The sequence below is a fragment of the Camelus dromedarius genome, chromosome 26 (assembly GCF_036321535.1).
Source record: "Camelus dromedarius isolate mCamDro1 chromosome 26, mCamDro1.pat, whole genome shotgun sequence".
NCBI lineage: Eukaryota > Metazoa > Chordata > Mammalia > Artiodactyla > Camelidae > Camelus > Camelus dromedarius.
In genome coordinates, this window is record NC_087461.1 from 13,493,398 (window position 1) to 13,510,357 (window position 16,960).

Below are 16,960 nucleotides of genomic sequence, written 5' to 3' on the forward strand. Positions count from 1 at the left end.
CCCCCAGGGCTTAGCCCATGGCTTGGCGTGTGGTCGGTCCTCCAGTCCAGAGGTGGAAACCATTGTTGAGGGAAATAAGCAAGCATAAGATTTCCCATTCAGCCAGAAGGCTCGTGGCCATATGGTGAGGGGCAGGCAACCCAACCAAGGTTCTAAGCTTCTAAGCTGTGTGTCATGTGAATTTTCACGGGTCATTATAATTTGTAAGAAGCTTCACTATATAGAACAATGACTACCACCGTGTGTGTGTGTGTGTGTGTGTGTGTGTGTGTGTGTGTGTGTGTGTGTGTGTGTCAGGGTGGGGGGGTGCTGTGAGACCACCTGTTTCTTCATCCTCCATTTCTCAGAGCCGTTCGTTAATCCTGCTGGGATAAGCATCGTCGGTGGGGGTGTTGCAAGGCTGCTGGGAGGGCAGGGAGCCAGAAGTCATCTTCAGTGGGCAGGGAAGGAGCGAGGCTGTCCGGTTCCTCTCGGAGGGTCCTGCGTGGACCTTCCCACCTCACTTTGCTTTCAGTTCAATTACTGACCTTCAGGGAAATGGCTCTTTTCAAAGCTGACCTCAACCATGGGCCTTGTACCCTTGAACTTCAGTTTGAATCTGAGAAGCAGCATCTGGACTAGTCACCCTAACAGCCAGGCCAGCAAGAGCTGGGGGTTGTGCTGTCTTTGCCCTGAAAGGGTCACAAGACCCACAGAGACTCTGAGCTTGATGAGAGGTTAGTTAATTTTTGGTTTTACAAAAAGAAAACAGGCTTAGAGAGGTTATTGTATATTTTACTCCATAGTCCAGTATACCCTTGGAGTCTCTTCTCCCGCCGCCTAGAATTTCCATGTTCATATTAATTTATTATGCCGAAATTCCAGACTTAAGAAAATCACAGAAAAATTCAGAAATTATAAAGAATTATTATTCCTTTTGGCTCCGGGTTCCTGAATGTTGTCTGTAGTTTTCCATTCTGGCCAGCAGGTGGCAACATGTATCACACATTTCCTCATTTGGGTTCAATGCTTCCTTGTCAATTCTGAATGTTAGATTTCATTTTTGCAAATGTTACTCCAATAATCATCCTCTTTGGGTGATTGGCGAATGTTTCTCCAATAATCATCTGTTAAAACTGAAACTCTCCGTCAACTCAGATCATTAGGCGCAGCAGCAAAAAAAGGATTTGTTACATGAATTAACTGGCAGGTCATAAGGATGAGTACACTGGGGGAGGACATACTTATTTCCTGGATGGGCTGTGACATTCCACACATGCCTGGAGCACATCTATCAATACGAAAAGTCACAAAGCCAAACCAGAAGTCTTTGTCCTTCAGCCCCAGAAACCCAGCTCCCTGCCTTACAGCTACATTCCTGTTCTGACTGTTGTGTAAGAGGGACAAAAACATGGGTCTCTCCAGCAATTTGATGCCTGTGATTGTGAGGCAGGAAGGAAGGGGGCAGGGCACAGCTATTCAAGGAATAACACAACAATTAGCACCAGGATGGTGAAAGATTCAACCACCAGCAGGCCTTGGGGCTCAAGATGGCTGGAGATTTGACTTCTAGCAGAACTTGAGCTTCACTATATGCTCATTGTAACCTCAGCATGGTGAATAACATGCCCGCAGGCGCCAGAACAGTCCCAAGGCTAACGCAAAAGACCGAAGAGTGGGAGGTGGCCCAATTCCTGGGAATCCCAGCCCCTTCCCCAGAGTAGTTGGGATGGTCCCACCTGTAGGCGTGTGAAGTTACCAAGCCCATAAAAAACCGGCACCTCACGGCCGCCTCTTTCTCTCCCTCCTCTTGGGAGACGGCCCGCACTCTGTCTACGGAGTGTGTACCTACTTTTACTCTAATCTGAACACCCAACCCCCACACCTCGTGGCCTTTCTCTTGCCTTTTGCTGTATCTCTCCAAATAAATCTACCTTTACTCAACTGTGGCTTGCTCTTTAAAGGACCCACACTTGGCGGGGCACGTCCCAGGAGCTCAACCGAGGCCTGGGAAAGGGCCCTCCTCACGCCCCACCCCTGTTTTTCCTGCATCAATTGTTCTTAGAAAGCAGCTGTTATTTATTTTTTTCCCTGAGGAATTTAAAACGTTGGTGCCGTTACCTTGGGCTTGTATATTAAAATTTTTTTGGTTTGTTTCTTGGTGCGTGTCCCATCATGTTCCCAGGAGCAGACTGTGAATCGTACTGTGCTTGCAATGAAATGCAGAAAGCAACTGTGTATGTAGACGGATCCACTTCAACAGCACAATAAACAATTTCTTAAGTGTATTCTCCATCCAAATACAGTAAAATGTGGTCATTCCCTTAAACGTAACGGCTGTTGAGCACAAAGCAGAGGCCAGAACTCTTGCCCCTGAGTTCTAACAGCTCCTCCTATGATGAGGAGGTGGGTGTAGAGACTTTGGTTCATTCTCTCCTATGTTAGTGGGGTGTGTCTCCCCGACTTCCTTACATCACCTGTGTGCCCTGACTGTGTAAAGGGGAATTCGGATCAGATGACCCCGAAGGTCTCTTGTGATCCTCAGATTTTCTGATTCTCAGATGAGCTGCCAATGGCCAGGAGACCCCTTTCTGGCTCCCGAGTTAGCGCGGGAACCCTCCAGGCTCCCAGGACATCCTACGGCAAGTCCTTGTGCTTTTTCTCCTGTCATGTCCTGGGACCTTGCCAAGGGGTTTACTTCCCTTGAGCCTTTTGCTGAAAAAAATATTTGCAAAGAGGTTTAAGGAAAAATACTGGCTCTGTGCCACTGGCCAGACTCTCCTGCTATTGGTTTGGTTGCTCCTGACCACAGAGAGAAGCTCCCGTAGGATGTGCCGCACAGCACACAGAGGTGAGGGCGACCGCAGATCATTACTGCAACAAGGGACCTTATAGATCTTCTAAACTTACAAATGGGAAACCAGAGAGGTTAAGCCATTGATCCAAGGCCAAAAGGAGAGGGAGAATCATAATTGAGAACCGAGGGCCCGTGCATCCAACAGGGACCTCTGGGTGCCGAGAAATACACCAATTCTTGGGTAAACAGAGATGAGTGAGGGGCTCTCATACTTAGAAGTGGTGGCTGGGGTGTTGCTGGGGGAGACATAGGTACATAAACAAATGTGGTCACTCTATGAAACAGTCAGGTTCTTAGTAAAAGCTAAGGAGGAAAACAAAGGAAGGCTCTTTGGAAGAGGTGACAGCATGTTATAATACATTTGAGGAACGTGCAGAAATTCTGTGTGGCCAAAACCTGGGAGCCATGGAAGGAAGAGGCAGAAAAGAAGCTGGACAGGAGCCAGAGTCAAGGGCTTTGTGTCCAAACAGCATCTGGAATTTGTCCTCTAGGCAGTGGGCCCATCAGACATTCAGAGCAGCAGAGAATCCAGGCAGCAATGGCGGCTGCGCGGGAGGTGGACGTGGAGTCAGGAGGACCAGATGGAGAGAGGGCTGGATGAGACATTGATGATAAAAACCAGAAGAACATGAGGATGGATTGGATGAGACAGGGAAGAGGAGGGACTTCAAGGATGATTTCTCTATTTCTAGCTTCAAAAAGTCAGTGGGTATGGGGTAGAAGGCTGAGTTGAGTGGAAATCAGAGGAAAAGTGGCCAAAATCTTCAGCGAGTTCAGGAGTTGGACCTGGTGGGTAAAAAGCAGACTCAGGAACCAGAAAGGAATGACTTAGCTCAACTGGATGAGACCCAGATGTGACCTGTGATTGGTTCCAGGACACCAGCAAATACCAAAATCCAGTGATGTTCAAGTCCCTTATAAACAATGGCACAGTATTTGCATATAACCTACACACATCCTATTGTCCACTTTAAATCATCTCTAGATTCCTTAGAATACCTAACACAGTGTAAATGCTACATAAATAGTTGCCAGCCAGTTCAAGTTTTGCTTTTTGGAATTTTCTGGAATTTTTTCCTTGAATATTTTCTATCTAAGGTTGGTTGAATCCACAGATGTGGAGCCCTCAGATATGCAGGGCAGATTGTAATATATAAAAAGGACCCAGCATGGAGCCTGTAGCATGATGGGACTTGTTATTATCATGATCAATATTAATGATAGAACCAGGTTTCTGGGAGCACGTAGGGCTTGACGTGAATTTCTTTTCCTTCCTTCATTCAACAGGTGTGTGCTGAGAATTTACACTGTGTCAAGTTACTGATCCAGCTCTGAAACATACTAGTGAATACAAGAGAAAAGGCCCCTGCCTACAGATGTTTATATTCTACTAGGGGAGAAAGTCAATAAAAATACAGAACACTAAGTGATGTAATTTCAGATTGTGAAGAAAACGTAGCAGAGTAAGGGTAGGGAGTAGGTGAGTGATGGAGTGGAATTCCAAAACTCTCTCTATGACCTTCCTGACGCTCTGCCTCTCAACAGAGCTCAGTAAAGACAAACTTCTTCCCCGGGGCTATTTACTTCCATCTCCCCATCACAGCCACCCTCAGAATGGAGTGAGAAAGAGTTCACAAAGTAGCAACTTTGCAGGGAAGGGGAGCATGTGTCCCAGAGAGAGCACAAACACAGACATGACTCTGGAGTACCAAAGTCCTTTCTTTGGATTCTGGTATCTTTCTTGTGAGTACGCACAGCCTCTTAAAATTTTTTAAAAATTTACTTACTAATTTAAAAAAAATTGAAATATAGTTGATGTACAATATTACTTTAGTTTCAGGTGTACTATCTAGTGATGTGGCACTTGCCTACATTAGGAAGTGATCACCACGACAAGTCTAGTATCCATCTGTCCCCATACAAAGTCACTGCCGTATTATTGACCATATTGCTCGACCTCTTAAGGGGCAGGTCATGTCCCTTCTCAGAGTGTGGTCCCTGGACTGTTAATGTGATGTTAACTTGGTGAACTGGGAACTTGGTGGAAAAGCAAATTCTTAGGCCTGATCCCAGACCCACAGAACAAGGAACTCTATGGGCCCAAAAATCTGTATATTTTTTTTTTTAAGTTTTTTTTCCCTTAAACGGAGGTACTGGGGATTGAACCCAGGACCATGTGCAGGCTAAGCATGCACTCCACTGCTGAGCTCTACCCTCCCCTCCAGCAATCAGTGTTTTAACAGCTCTCCTGGTGAGTCTCATGCACACTCAAGTTTGAGAACCACTGGTCAGTAGGAATATTTACTTAGTACGGGAGTGCAGTAGTAACGCCTGCCAATTCTTGCACGCGGGCTGTGTTTCTCAGCATTGCACTGGTGGTTTCTGGGCACATACTGTTTAATCTGCATGGGAAGTGTTCTTATTCCCATTTTGGAGCAGAGGGCAGTGACGGTTAGGGAGTCTTGCAAAGTGTGCCAGGTGACAAGGCCAGGACTCAAATTCCAACCTTCCCAACAGTGCCCTCCATGAACTGTCATAATCCGTGAATTCCTACTGAGTAAGAAGCTTCCAGGGTGAAGTTCTCAGTCCGGCTCGGCTCACAGGCTCTCTTAACATGCTTCTCCGTAATCCTGAATTCCTTTTCAACGTCTGTACGAAGGAATTCTTTGACTTCTGTAAATCTGCCACTCTCATGAAGTATTTGCATATCAAGGGCTTTTTTTTTTCTTTCCCACAGTGGACAGGACAAACAAGTGATCAAAATGTTCAGAAACAAATCAGGTTCTCCAAGCAGTAACAGACCCTTTTACTCAGCAAATGATAAAAATTCTTCATGTTCTGGGAAGGAACCAAGACGGGCACTTCAGAGTGAAGTGGGCAGGGGGACTGCTGGTAAAGAATTTGGCTTCAGATCAGAACTCATCATCATTCTGTGAAAAAGGGAAATGCATGTTCCGCCTGGGTTGCTCTTGATTCTTGTTCTCAGATCATCAGAACTGCTTTTTTTCCCCCCACCTCTGAGCCCTCTCCCCCACTGGGGAGGCCCCCACCGGCTCCAGAAGACTCAGGCCTTGAATAGAGGATTCTAGAAGCTCTAGTCCAGGAGGACCTGCGTCCTGTGTCAGACCGAGTTCCTCCCTTGCTCCCTGTGTCTGCTTCCTCATCCTGGGAACCTCTGAGTCTGAGATCTCTTCTTTCTCTTGCTGGAAATCTGTGCTCCGGCCTCTGGACCCTGGCCATGTGTTGGGGCCCTTGCTCCCTCTGACAACTTTCATTTTATTTGTCCACTCTGAAGGGTATCATAGCAAACAAGCCCTGGTGATTGATGCTTAAAGTTAGAGCCCATTTTAATCCTAAGTGAATCGTGATGATGCTTAGGAAAAACTAAGATTCCTGGGCCCCAACCTTCAATGTTTTGACTCAGTGGGTCAGGGCCCTGGAATTTGTATTTCTAACCAGCCTCCTCTGACTCTGATTCAGCCAGTTTATTAACCAGCAAGCATTTCAGAACCTCCCTCCAAAACCTTCTCCCTGCCCAAGAGATGTGGGCAGCACTTTGATGCAGGGCATTGGAACGTCCATGTGGAAATGAGGGTCCCTGTTCTGGTAAGTTCTCACAGTCTCAGGATTGCAAACAAGGGCCGTGGGGGCAGACAGAAACATAATGAAGACACAGTTCAAGGGTGGTTAGTGGCGGGGCTGAGGGATGCAGAGATTTTGTGTCTGAGCAGACAGTGTCTGAGAGAATGGCCTCTGGGCCACCCTCTGGCTTCTCATCCTGACTCAGCCACTCCCTGGCCAGGAATCTCTGTGCAGCGGTTCCACGCTTAAAAACTAGGGAGAATTGTGGCTCTCATGTCATAAGGTTGATAAAAGGATTAAATGAGTTAAGTGTTTAAGTCACTGCATTATAGATGCAAGGTATGTATTTGCCATTGTTCTCAGGACACTTTCTATACCAGGAACAGGCCAGAAATGCAGGAACCTGAAGCAGGCAGCACATTCTCCCCACCCTCTCTTCCTTCTGACCCAAGCAGGCCTCAACCCCAGGGCCTTTGCATTTACTGTTCTGCTCAATTGGGCTTTGGGAATGGTTGGGTCTAGGAGATACTCAACTTCTGGAGGAGCAGCTGTGTGACAGCAGCACACTAGTGTGGGCACCTCTGAAATGATAGTGTGTGTTCACAATCATCTCCAAGGATGCGGACTTTGACAAAGAAAACTTTTGCTACAGAGGTAAATGTAAGTGTTGTCCTTCATTTGTGAAAATGATATAACCCCCCCCAAGTGTAGACTGACCTACTTCCTCGGGAAGGGTGACAGCTTTGCCAGGAGCACATGCGGACACACAGGGTCCAGCTGCAGACCTTTCCAGAAACATGGTGATGGAGTCTTCCTGTGTGCAGTGCAGGTGACTGAGCTAAAATGGAGCCTTGCCAGGAACCAGGTCTCCTGAACAGCTGCCCCACAGACAGCCGTTCCAGAAGGAAACTGGGGAGCCCTGACTCCAAGAAAGGAGAAATTCTGGGGAATTTCTGGGAGGGGTCATATCGGGGGAGGGGGCTAAGAGGTATAAACTATTAGATAAAATAAGCTACAAAGATACACTGTACAATGCAGGGAATACAGCCAATATTTTATAACTACAAATGGAGTATAACCTTTAAAAATTGTGAATCATTATACTGTACACCTGTAACCTATATATAGCATTGTGAGCAACAACATTTCAATTAAAAAAGAATTTAAAAAAACAAAGTATATTTGTAGGAAAAAAAGATAAATTCTGCACACAGCCTTGGACCCAGGCCAAATGGAATGAGATAACCCCTGCTCTCTGGTGTGAGGCTGTGAAGGGAAAGGAATTTATGATCTTCCAGGCAATGGTGTGGCCAGAACAGCTGCATCAATTCCTTGAATCCATTTCCAGGAGTCAGTTGTTACATGTGGCAGATAAAACTTACTTTTGCCCAACCTTCCAAAATAATGTACTAATGTAAACAAACCTTCCCAGACAACTGATAATACATACTGCTTTTTGATAACACACACCTTAAAAAGTTTCAAGACCCAGTAATGCTATTTTTAGAAAAAGATTTTTTTAAATTAACTTTTTATTGAAGTCAGTTTACAAAGTGTCAGTTTCTGTTGCACAGCATGTTTCAGTCATACATATACACACATATATCCCTTTTCATATTTTTTCATTATTGGTTACACAAGATATTGAATATAGTTCCCTGTGCTACACAGTATAAACTTGTTGTTTATCTATTTCATATATAGTAGTTAGTCTGCAAATCTCAAACTCTCAATTTATCCCTTCCCACCCCTTTCCCCTCAACTCAGTAATCATGTTTGTTTTCTATGTCTATGAGTCTGTTAAGAAATGATATTTTCCCCTACTTTTGTATTTTCTATATTTTTCTAGGAAATCTTGCCAACTTCCTAATTTCTAAAAATGTCTGACAATGGAATAAGAGTCTGATATAGAACTGAAAAATTTATCACTTTGTCAATAAAATTGTAAATAAAATTTGTTCAAAATGTAGAGCTTTCATTTTCATAAAGTAATGAAGAAACCCAGACAGATTGGTTTGTGAGTTTTAGACTCTGTAGCAGGCTTTGGGAGAAATGATCTGAATGGGTAGGAATGTTTTCCTCTTTCCTATTTTGGTGTACAATAAAAAGCTTATTATGTTATACTTGTAGTTAACTATATAACATTTAATATTTTTTTCTTAAAAGGAAATATTTGCACCCTAATGTTCATAACAGCACAATTTACAATAGTCAAAACATGGAAGCAACCTAAATGTACATTGACAGATGACTGGATAGAGAAGTTGTGGTATATTTATACAATGGAATACTACTCATCCATGAAAAAGAATAAAATAATGCCATTTGCAGCAACATGGATGAACTTGGAGATCGTCATTCTAAGTGAAGTAAGCCAGAAAGAGAAAAATACCATATGATAGCACTCATATGTGAAATTTGAAGGAAAAGACACAAATTAACATATTTATAAAACAGAAACAGACTCACAGACATGGAAAACAAATTTATGATTACCAGCAATGGGAAGGGATAAATTAGGAGTTCGAGATTTGCAGATACTAACTGCAATATATAAAATAGATAAACAGCAAGTCTTTTCTGTATAGCACAGGGAACTGTCTTCAATATCTTGTAGTGACCTATAATGAAAAAGAGTATGAAAACAAATATATGTATGTATATGTATGACTGAAACATTATGCTGTACACCAGAAATTGACACAACACTGTAAACTGACTATACTTCAATTAAAAAAAAGGAAATATTCACTCAAATTGCTTATAAATCTAAAGTAAGGACTTCATATAACATACCTTTAAAACAAAGCAGTAGTCAGTGGGTGCTTTATATTTCATTTTACACTGAATCCCATAGTAAATGTTGACATTTTCAAACTGTATGAAACATGCCAGATCTCGAGATGTCTGAAAGAGAAGGAAAAAAATAACCTCAGCCTAGTTGACAGGTAATATATTTCCAAGGTTGTTCGTGATGGCACAACGGAGGGTTATATTTTCACAGGAAAGTACAGAATTTCGGGTAATTTAAGCCTCTACCACGTGTAGTTTTCTAAAAGCTAAGCCTACATGTTAAGAAGTAAAAGAGTACATCCAAGGCAAATCTGTGTGCCACAGGCCAGAACCGGAGCAAAAGATTACACAGCTGTTCTGGCAGCCGCACGTGGACTCCCAGAGCAGACTGGCTGACCTTGAGACATCATTATTGACATGGTGTAGACAAGGTGACCCGGTACCTCGTCAGAAATTGCATTTTGGCCTTTGCCATTCTAAGTCAGTGATGGATTTCACGATGGAGCATTTAGAAAAAAGGCCCCTTCACGGTGAACAATGAGAGGTAAATTTGATGCTCAGAAAATTAGCACACACTTCATGCACTTCCTCCCGAGGAGAAAAGATTCCCTTCAGGCTGTCTTTAGAGTCGGTGGTGTTGCTATGGAAACAGAACCCTCTCCTCCACTTACAATATGCATTGTGAAGACTGCAACCTCTAATCTACATATTTGGTTACACTTCAGTTACAAGTCTGTTCTATTCCTCTTTTTTCTCCCCTTCCAGCCTGTAATTCTTTTACAGAGTTAATGAATTAAAAATAAAGGGCAGAATTGCTACACCTCATTGCACAATTATTCCTTTATATATGGTTGTACACTTTTTTCTTGTAAGATACTTTTCAAAGTTGTAATTTTTTTAATTAGAAAAATAAAACATATTCATCATAATTTAAAAAACAATTTATTTTATACATAATGAAATGAAAATCTTCCTTTGTCACTCTTTTTTTCTGATTTCATTCATTTCTCCAAAGACATTCTTCCAAATATTTTTGGGTAAACATTTATATACCTATGCGTGTGTAAATATAAACACAGGCATACATACATATGCATATACAATTTTTAAAATATAAATGAGGCTTTACTATAAATACTTTTTCATGAATTTGTTCTTTTTCTTAACATTCTATCTTGGGGTCTTGCTACGTCAGGACGTAAAAAGGATGTATCACATTCATTGTATAGTTGCATAACATTCCACTGTATAGATGTAACGATTTATTCCACCATTCTACTATAGATAATTAGAAGTTATTTCAATATTTTTCTATTACAAAAAATATTGTGCATATAAGCAAATACTTCCGTGGGACAGATTGCCAAACACAGAGCCAGCCTTTGAAGGATTATTCCCTTTTATATTTGCCTATGCAAATCTTGCTAAACTGTGTCCTCCCCATCCGTTTGGCTGTTATCAGCTTACATTCCAGCCTTCTGTGCATGGCTGCCCCTTTTTCTTTCCCACTCGATGAAATTTGCGTATTATCAACATTGTTAATTTTATCAGTCCCACAGGAGGGAATATTTCACTATTTAATTTATATTTTCCTGATTACTAGTAAGATAAAGCAACTTTTTAATTATTCCCTGGCTTCTGAGATTTGTTTCTGTGAATTCTCACTTAATAAGCACTGCCATTTTTTTTTATGAGTGTGTTTATCTTTTTCTCAATGAGCTGTTGAAGTTTTTATGTTTTATGGATATTTGTACTTGGTTATACACACTGCAAATGTACTCTCTGACTCTAGAGCTAGCCTTTAACTTCTTGTTTGGTATCTCTGGCCATAAGGAATTAAACACAACTTTATATAGTCAAATCCGTCAGCTTTCTCTGTTAAATTTTGAGTTTTTAGTCTTGCCTAAGAAGGCTTCCCCACTGCCAAATTATGAAAATATTGACCTACATTTTCTTCTAATAGTTTATAATTTTTCCAAATATATTTTAATCAATGTAAGATTTAATTTGGAACATGGTATGAGGTAGGCAACTATTTTTTCCCAATGGATATACAATTATTTCAATGCTATTTGTTGAGTATCAAATTCTTTCCCCACTGCTATAAAGTGCTCACTTCAATTTCTCTTATATTAGATGGCTCTCTGTTGATGTGTTTTCTCTTCTTGCCCTGTTTTTGTCTAATGTTTTGACATCTGGGACGAGGTCTCCCTAGTCTTCTTCATAATTTTTGTGTGTGTCTATTTCAGAACAATATCTCTTTCTGATGAATTTCAGAATCAGTTTTTGAACTTCAAGTAGAAAGAAACCTATTGAAATTTTTTCTTGGAATTGAATATATAGAAAAATTGGGAGGAGAATTAATATCTTTTCATCTAGCAGCATGGTACATTTCTATTTATTCGGTTCTAACTCATTTCCTTTATTACATTTTATATTTTATGCCATATAGATCTCAAATATTTCTTGTCAAGTTTATTGTTAGATATTTTGCATTTTTCAATTCCTGTAATGTATGGAATATTTTGCATTATATTTAATTTGTATATTGTTTATATAAAGGAAAAGTTTCTTATTTGGTAAATTTATTTGGTTCATTAGGACCAAACTATTAAGTTTCTCAATTGAGTGTTTTATATTTTCTGGTAGACAATCATGTCAACTGTGAATAAAGAGCTTTGCCTCTTCTTTTCCAATAATTACACTTGTTATTCTTTTTCTTGACTTCCTGCTAGTTCCTCCATGCCAGCATTAATGGGAGCAGAGACAAAAAGGACTCTGTCCAACTCTAATGTGAATGCTTCCAATTTTTGTCACTAAGTGTGTTATTTGTGATAGCCTTATTCATATGTAAATGCCAAAGATGTAACATTTCTAAAATAAAACCAATGATTTGTGGGTCAACTGTTGTGTCCCTAGTGTCTGGGACTGAACTAAAGATAGCACAGATGGTAAAGTATCCATTCTGAGGCTGAGACCAGGCAGGAGTAATAGCTGCTCTGGACCAAGAGTTTCCCACAATGCTCTCCTGCATTCCATTTCTAACTAGTGGGAGCAGCCCTGGATGGGCACCATGACTCCACCTGCAAGGGATTGTGGGTCAAGCCTTAATTAGAGGAAAGCTGCAATTTGAAAATATGCCATTTGGTGGTGCCCTGGATTCATCAGTGAAGGCAAAAACTTCGGCTTACTCCAGATATAGGAGGAGAGATAGCCTACAGCTGCTAAAAGATGAGCAAAAGGTGAAAACGGCCGTCTGTTAAGAAAAGTCTTAGAAAAAGCTAAGATTTAGAATGAGGGTTACAATTACATTTCAAAGGAAACAAATTTACTATGTGCGTTATAGATTTGAGGCAATAATCTTAAATTACCAAACAGAAGTGAAATATCTAACAAACTTTGCTACATTAGTCAGGGAAATGTGTATAGTACACTTCAGAGAACAATTCAAACACTCAAGTTATAAGGGCTAACTGCAAATCTATCGGTGCCTAATACCTCTATGATTCCAGATAAAAGAAGTTTTACCGTAATGACTTCACAATAATAGAGTAAAAAAAGGAGGGAAAAAGTCCTCAAAAAATCAGTATGTAAAGAAACAAATTAATCTCAAGAAAAGTGCTTTGGTCATCATTTCTGAAACCTGACCTTAAAATAGATTAAATTCTTCACTTTCAAGAGACAGCAATGGAAAGATTCAGAAGGATTTCTGTAATTCTGTCTAATAGGATGTATGTCTGTATATACATCGTAGTAACATAAATCTCACAGCAGAAGAGAGTGGATTTAAATGAACATCTAAGGATTTCTTTAGTTTCCTGTTCATGATAATGCTTTTTTCCTACAGCATAATTTTTTCCCTTTCTGACCTTAGTCTTTCCTTTGGGGACATAATAAATTCCAGAAGCTCGTAAAAGGAAATAGCGCCTCTTCCAGGATTTCTTCCCATCTTCTTTCAGATAAAGGGCTCCCTCGAGTTCTGGCACAATGATGGATGTTCCACAGAAACTTTCCTGAAATTGAGATTCCGATGATAAACAAATCCAAGAAAGTGAAAACATACTTTGTTCACATTTAAACAAACTATGACAAACTTGCCTTCAAGCCAAACATCATTTTGTCTACAGCTCTGATCGAATGCATACACTGACATAGGATACCATTTGCCAAAAAAGGTGGTTCAGCTCCTGAGATAGACTAGAAGTTTCTTGACAAATTAGCTCTGTTCCTAAACCTCAGTTCATTTACTTGCAAAATTAGAGTAATGATAGCCCCAATTTCATAAGGAAGGTTGTGAGAATAATCTTGGTATATTGTAAAAGCAAGCATTACATAGTCTGTTTCTGTTATTCTAAGTCGGTGAATAGAAAACCTATTCCTTACCTGTAAGTGAAAAAAAATGACTACCTTACTGCTAGTAAATAGAAAAATTATAATATATGATTAATTCTATACATAAAGTATGGATACATTAATATTTTATTTTTGACCTAATTTTCTTTTTTTTCTAAATCCAGATAACAATCGATATATAATATTGTATTAGGTTTAGGTGTACAACCTAATGATTTGATGTATGTATACGTTGTGAAATGATCATCACAGTAAGGTTAGTTAACATCCATCACCCTGCACAGATACAATTTTTTTTTCTTGTGATGAGAACTTTTAAGATCTACTCTCTTAGCAACTTTCAAACGTACCATATGGTACAGTAAACTACAGTCACCATGCTGTATATGACAGTCCCAGGACTTACTTATTTTATAACTGGAAGTTTGTACTTTTTGACCCCCTTTACCATTTCATTCACCCCCACCCCTGTCTCTGGCAACCACAAATCTCTTCTCTGCATCCATGTTTCAGGTTTTTTGTTGTTGTTGTTGTAGCTTCCACAGATGCATGAGATGATACAGTGTTTATCTTTGTCTGATTTATTTCACTTCACCCTCAAGGTCCATCCATGTTGTCAACAATGGTTAAGATTTCCTTTTGGGGTAATAGTTTCTTACCAAAAAATGAAGAAGGCAATTATTAATACCAGAAAAGTACCAGATTGATGCCAATTAGTACCAGAAAAGATAGTAACAAAGTACATTTCCTAAGAGCAGATTTTCAACAGTCAAAACCTGCATAGAATTATGTAATTCTTAAGAAATGTCTTTTAAAAAGCAACGTAATAAAATTACATATTGTTCTAATTTTCAGTTCAAATATTCGAACTTATTTTTGCCTTCTTTAAAAAAAATAATTCTCAACCTCTTTTCATGCAGTCTCATAGAAGCAGAATAACTTAATTTCACATCCTTCAAGTCAATTCATATGTAGTGGGGCGGGGAGACACCTTTGCTCACATTTTCCCCAATTTCCTCTCAACTTAGCTGGTATTAGTCGTCTTGTCAATAATCTCTTAAATTCAAGCAGATTTGGGGTCCAAATTCGCAAGCAGGATAAGGCTTATTTTTCATAGTATAACATGCTTTTATTTTCTTTCACATCCAGCCTTAAAAATACTGCTGAAGTCTTGTAATGAGAACTATTCGGGCAATTGTGTAGGTCAAGGCAGACCCAGGCCCTGATTTACAGGCAGCTGCTGCAGAGCACTGATTAACGGCCAACGGCTGTGTCGCCTTCCAGGTCCCAGTCCCCATCACTGCTGGGCATGCTTGGACACTGAATCTCCATGCTGCTGGGGATGCCTGGTGCTTTACTTTCCTCAACTCAACCTGGAGTCAGTTTGATAAACGTAGAAAGAATGTCCCCATTCCCACCGTTTGGGCCTCCCTGGGAACCACCCACTGGGCTCTTGGTCCCAGGACCAGAACTTGTAGCATGTTTCCAGGACCTTGGGACTGAGTGGCAGCAAGGCTGTATTACCTGCTCCACTGGGAACAGGGCTGGGAGAGCCTGGAGTGGCTAGACCCCTGTGCAGGGGCCTGGACACACCTGGTGCATGAAAAGAGTGCCCTTCAGCATCAGTGAATTAGCTTCAGGTGGGAATGTGGGTCCAGGTATCAGCAGGTATTCTGAATTTTCAAGAGAAGCCCTGATTCTACTAACTCTTGAAAATATTGTCAGGGGCAACAAAAATCTGGGTCTCCCATGCCCACCTGTGACCTATGATCTGGCATATATCTGCATTACGTGCGGGGAACAGAGCCTTGACTTTTAGCAGAGCTGCTATGTGAAAACTCATTAGACTTAAAAAAAACAAAACAAAAAACCACATCAAATGAACTTCTGGAACACATCCCTGCAGGGACAATCACAGACATCTGTATGGTAATTTACACACTCTCCTTCCCCTAACTCCCTAAGTCTTTGTAATAATTCAAAACAATACCGGAAACCAAGGTTCCTGGACTTGCCTAATAACACATGAACTCAGCAGGCAGAGCCAACCATGATCAGATCTCTAACTCCAACCTCACGCTTTCCACCACATGTGGCTGCTGGAAGGGCATCTTAGAACTCACTGCAAACAAAATTTGGAGATCCTTGAGCCTGAATTCCGTGGAGCACTTAAGTATCGAAATATACGGAATGTTAGAGGCAAGTTTTATGTGAATCCATGTCTTAGTCAAGAATTACTCACTGAACTTCAGGAAGAGTGAAATATATTGTCTAAAGTCATACTTTTTAACAACTCAAGAACCAGTTTAGTTCTCTAAATAGCTATAATTTAGCAATAATTTGATTTTAAAACCCCAAGTTAAAATTTCAGTGTCTCAGAATCGCCCATTGTTCTGAGAAGCAAATCATTTAAAAATAGATACAGTTAACATCCTCTTCTTTTAGTCTGCAAAGTTAAACTTACCTCAAGTAAGGATTCCTTGTTCTTTGCATTCATTTTCTCATTTGTTTCCTTGTTTTCTTTTTTTCCTTTGTTACCCAAGTAAAAATTCTAAATAAAATATTAAAAGATTAGATCATTAAGTGTTCCCACCACGGTAGCCACAGCACGGAACACTTGGTCTTGCGTAAGAGAGGAGGACCTGTGGGAAATAAACTGGGAACCACGCTGTGTGTTCTGTGTCAACCATGTGCTTTTGGAGGGGCTTACCAAGAGCCTTACCCAGCGCTGACCACTGCACCACTGGCCAGAAGTAACACTTCCCTTCCCCTCATGGTGCACAATCAACGAGGAAACAAATAAAAGAGAGAAAACACTAGTGAAGGATACAATGTCACTCAATTGTTAAATTCCATGGCTAGAACACCTGTCAAATCCTGGAAGCTGGGAGACCCTAATGCCCTTGGAAGAGCCTGGAACTGGAGGATGGTGGAGTCTGTGTCTCATTCCAGCATTTGATCACTATGTAGGGCCCCGAGGCCCTGAGGACTGGAGATTCTGACTTTATCAGGAGAAGCTTGAAATCTGGATTTTTTTTTATTAGTGTTGGCAACTACTTTTAATTTTTAAAAACTGCATGTGTCAATCACAACAACGAGTCTGCTACTTGGCAACATCTAAGGACAGAGAGCAGCAGAAAGGGCGTTTCTGGAAAAAGAACCAGCTTAGCAAAGGCAAAGACCACTGTTTAAAAGCACCCACGATTTGAAGGGAGTACTTATTACATGCCAGACACTCAGCCAGGTGCTTTGTAAACATCACTTCCAATCCTAACAGCAAGGCTGTGAGGTAAGTTACAGTGGTCCCATTTTACAGGTTAGGAAACTGAGGTTTGGAAAGGTTAAATAGCTAGGGCACTGCAGCCTGACTGAATGCCAGGGCTGAGCGTGTCTGAC

At 40.9% G+C, this 16,960-nt stretch overlaps 1 protein-coding gene across 1 annotated transcript in view; it reads right to left on the reverse strand.

The window, feature by feature from the left end:
* APBB1IP (amyloid beta precursor protein binding family B member 1 interacting protein) overlaps window positions 1–16,960 on the reverse strand; it is a 93,843-nt gene that overhangs the window by 11,019 nt on the left and 65,864 nt on the right. Inside the window, exons 9-11 of the mRNA XM_031444639.2 lie at window positions 16,029–16,115; window positions 13,081–13,224; window positions 9,215–9,325 (exon numbers count right to left, since the gene is read on the reverse strand). Coding sequence (XP_031300499.2) covers window positions 9,215–9,325; window positions 13,081–13,224; window positions 16,029–16,115 — 342 coding nt within the window. The remainder of the gene's footprint in view (window positions 1–9,214; window positions 9,326–13,080; window positions 13,225–16,028; window positions 16,116–16,960) is intronic.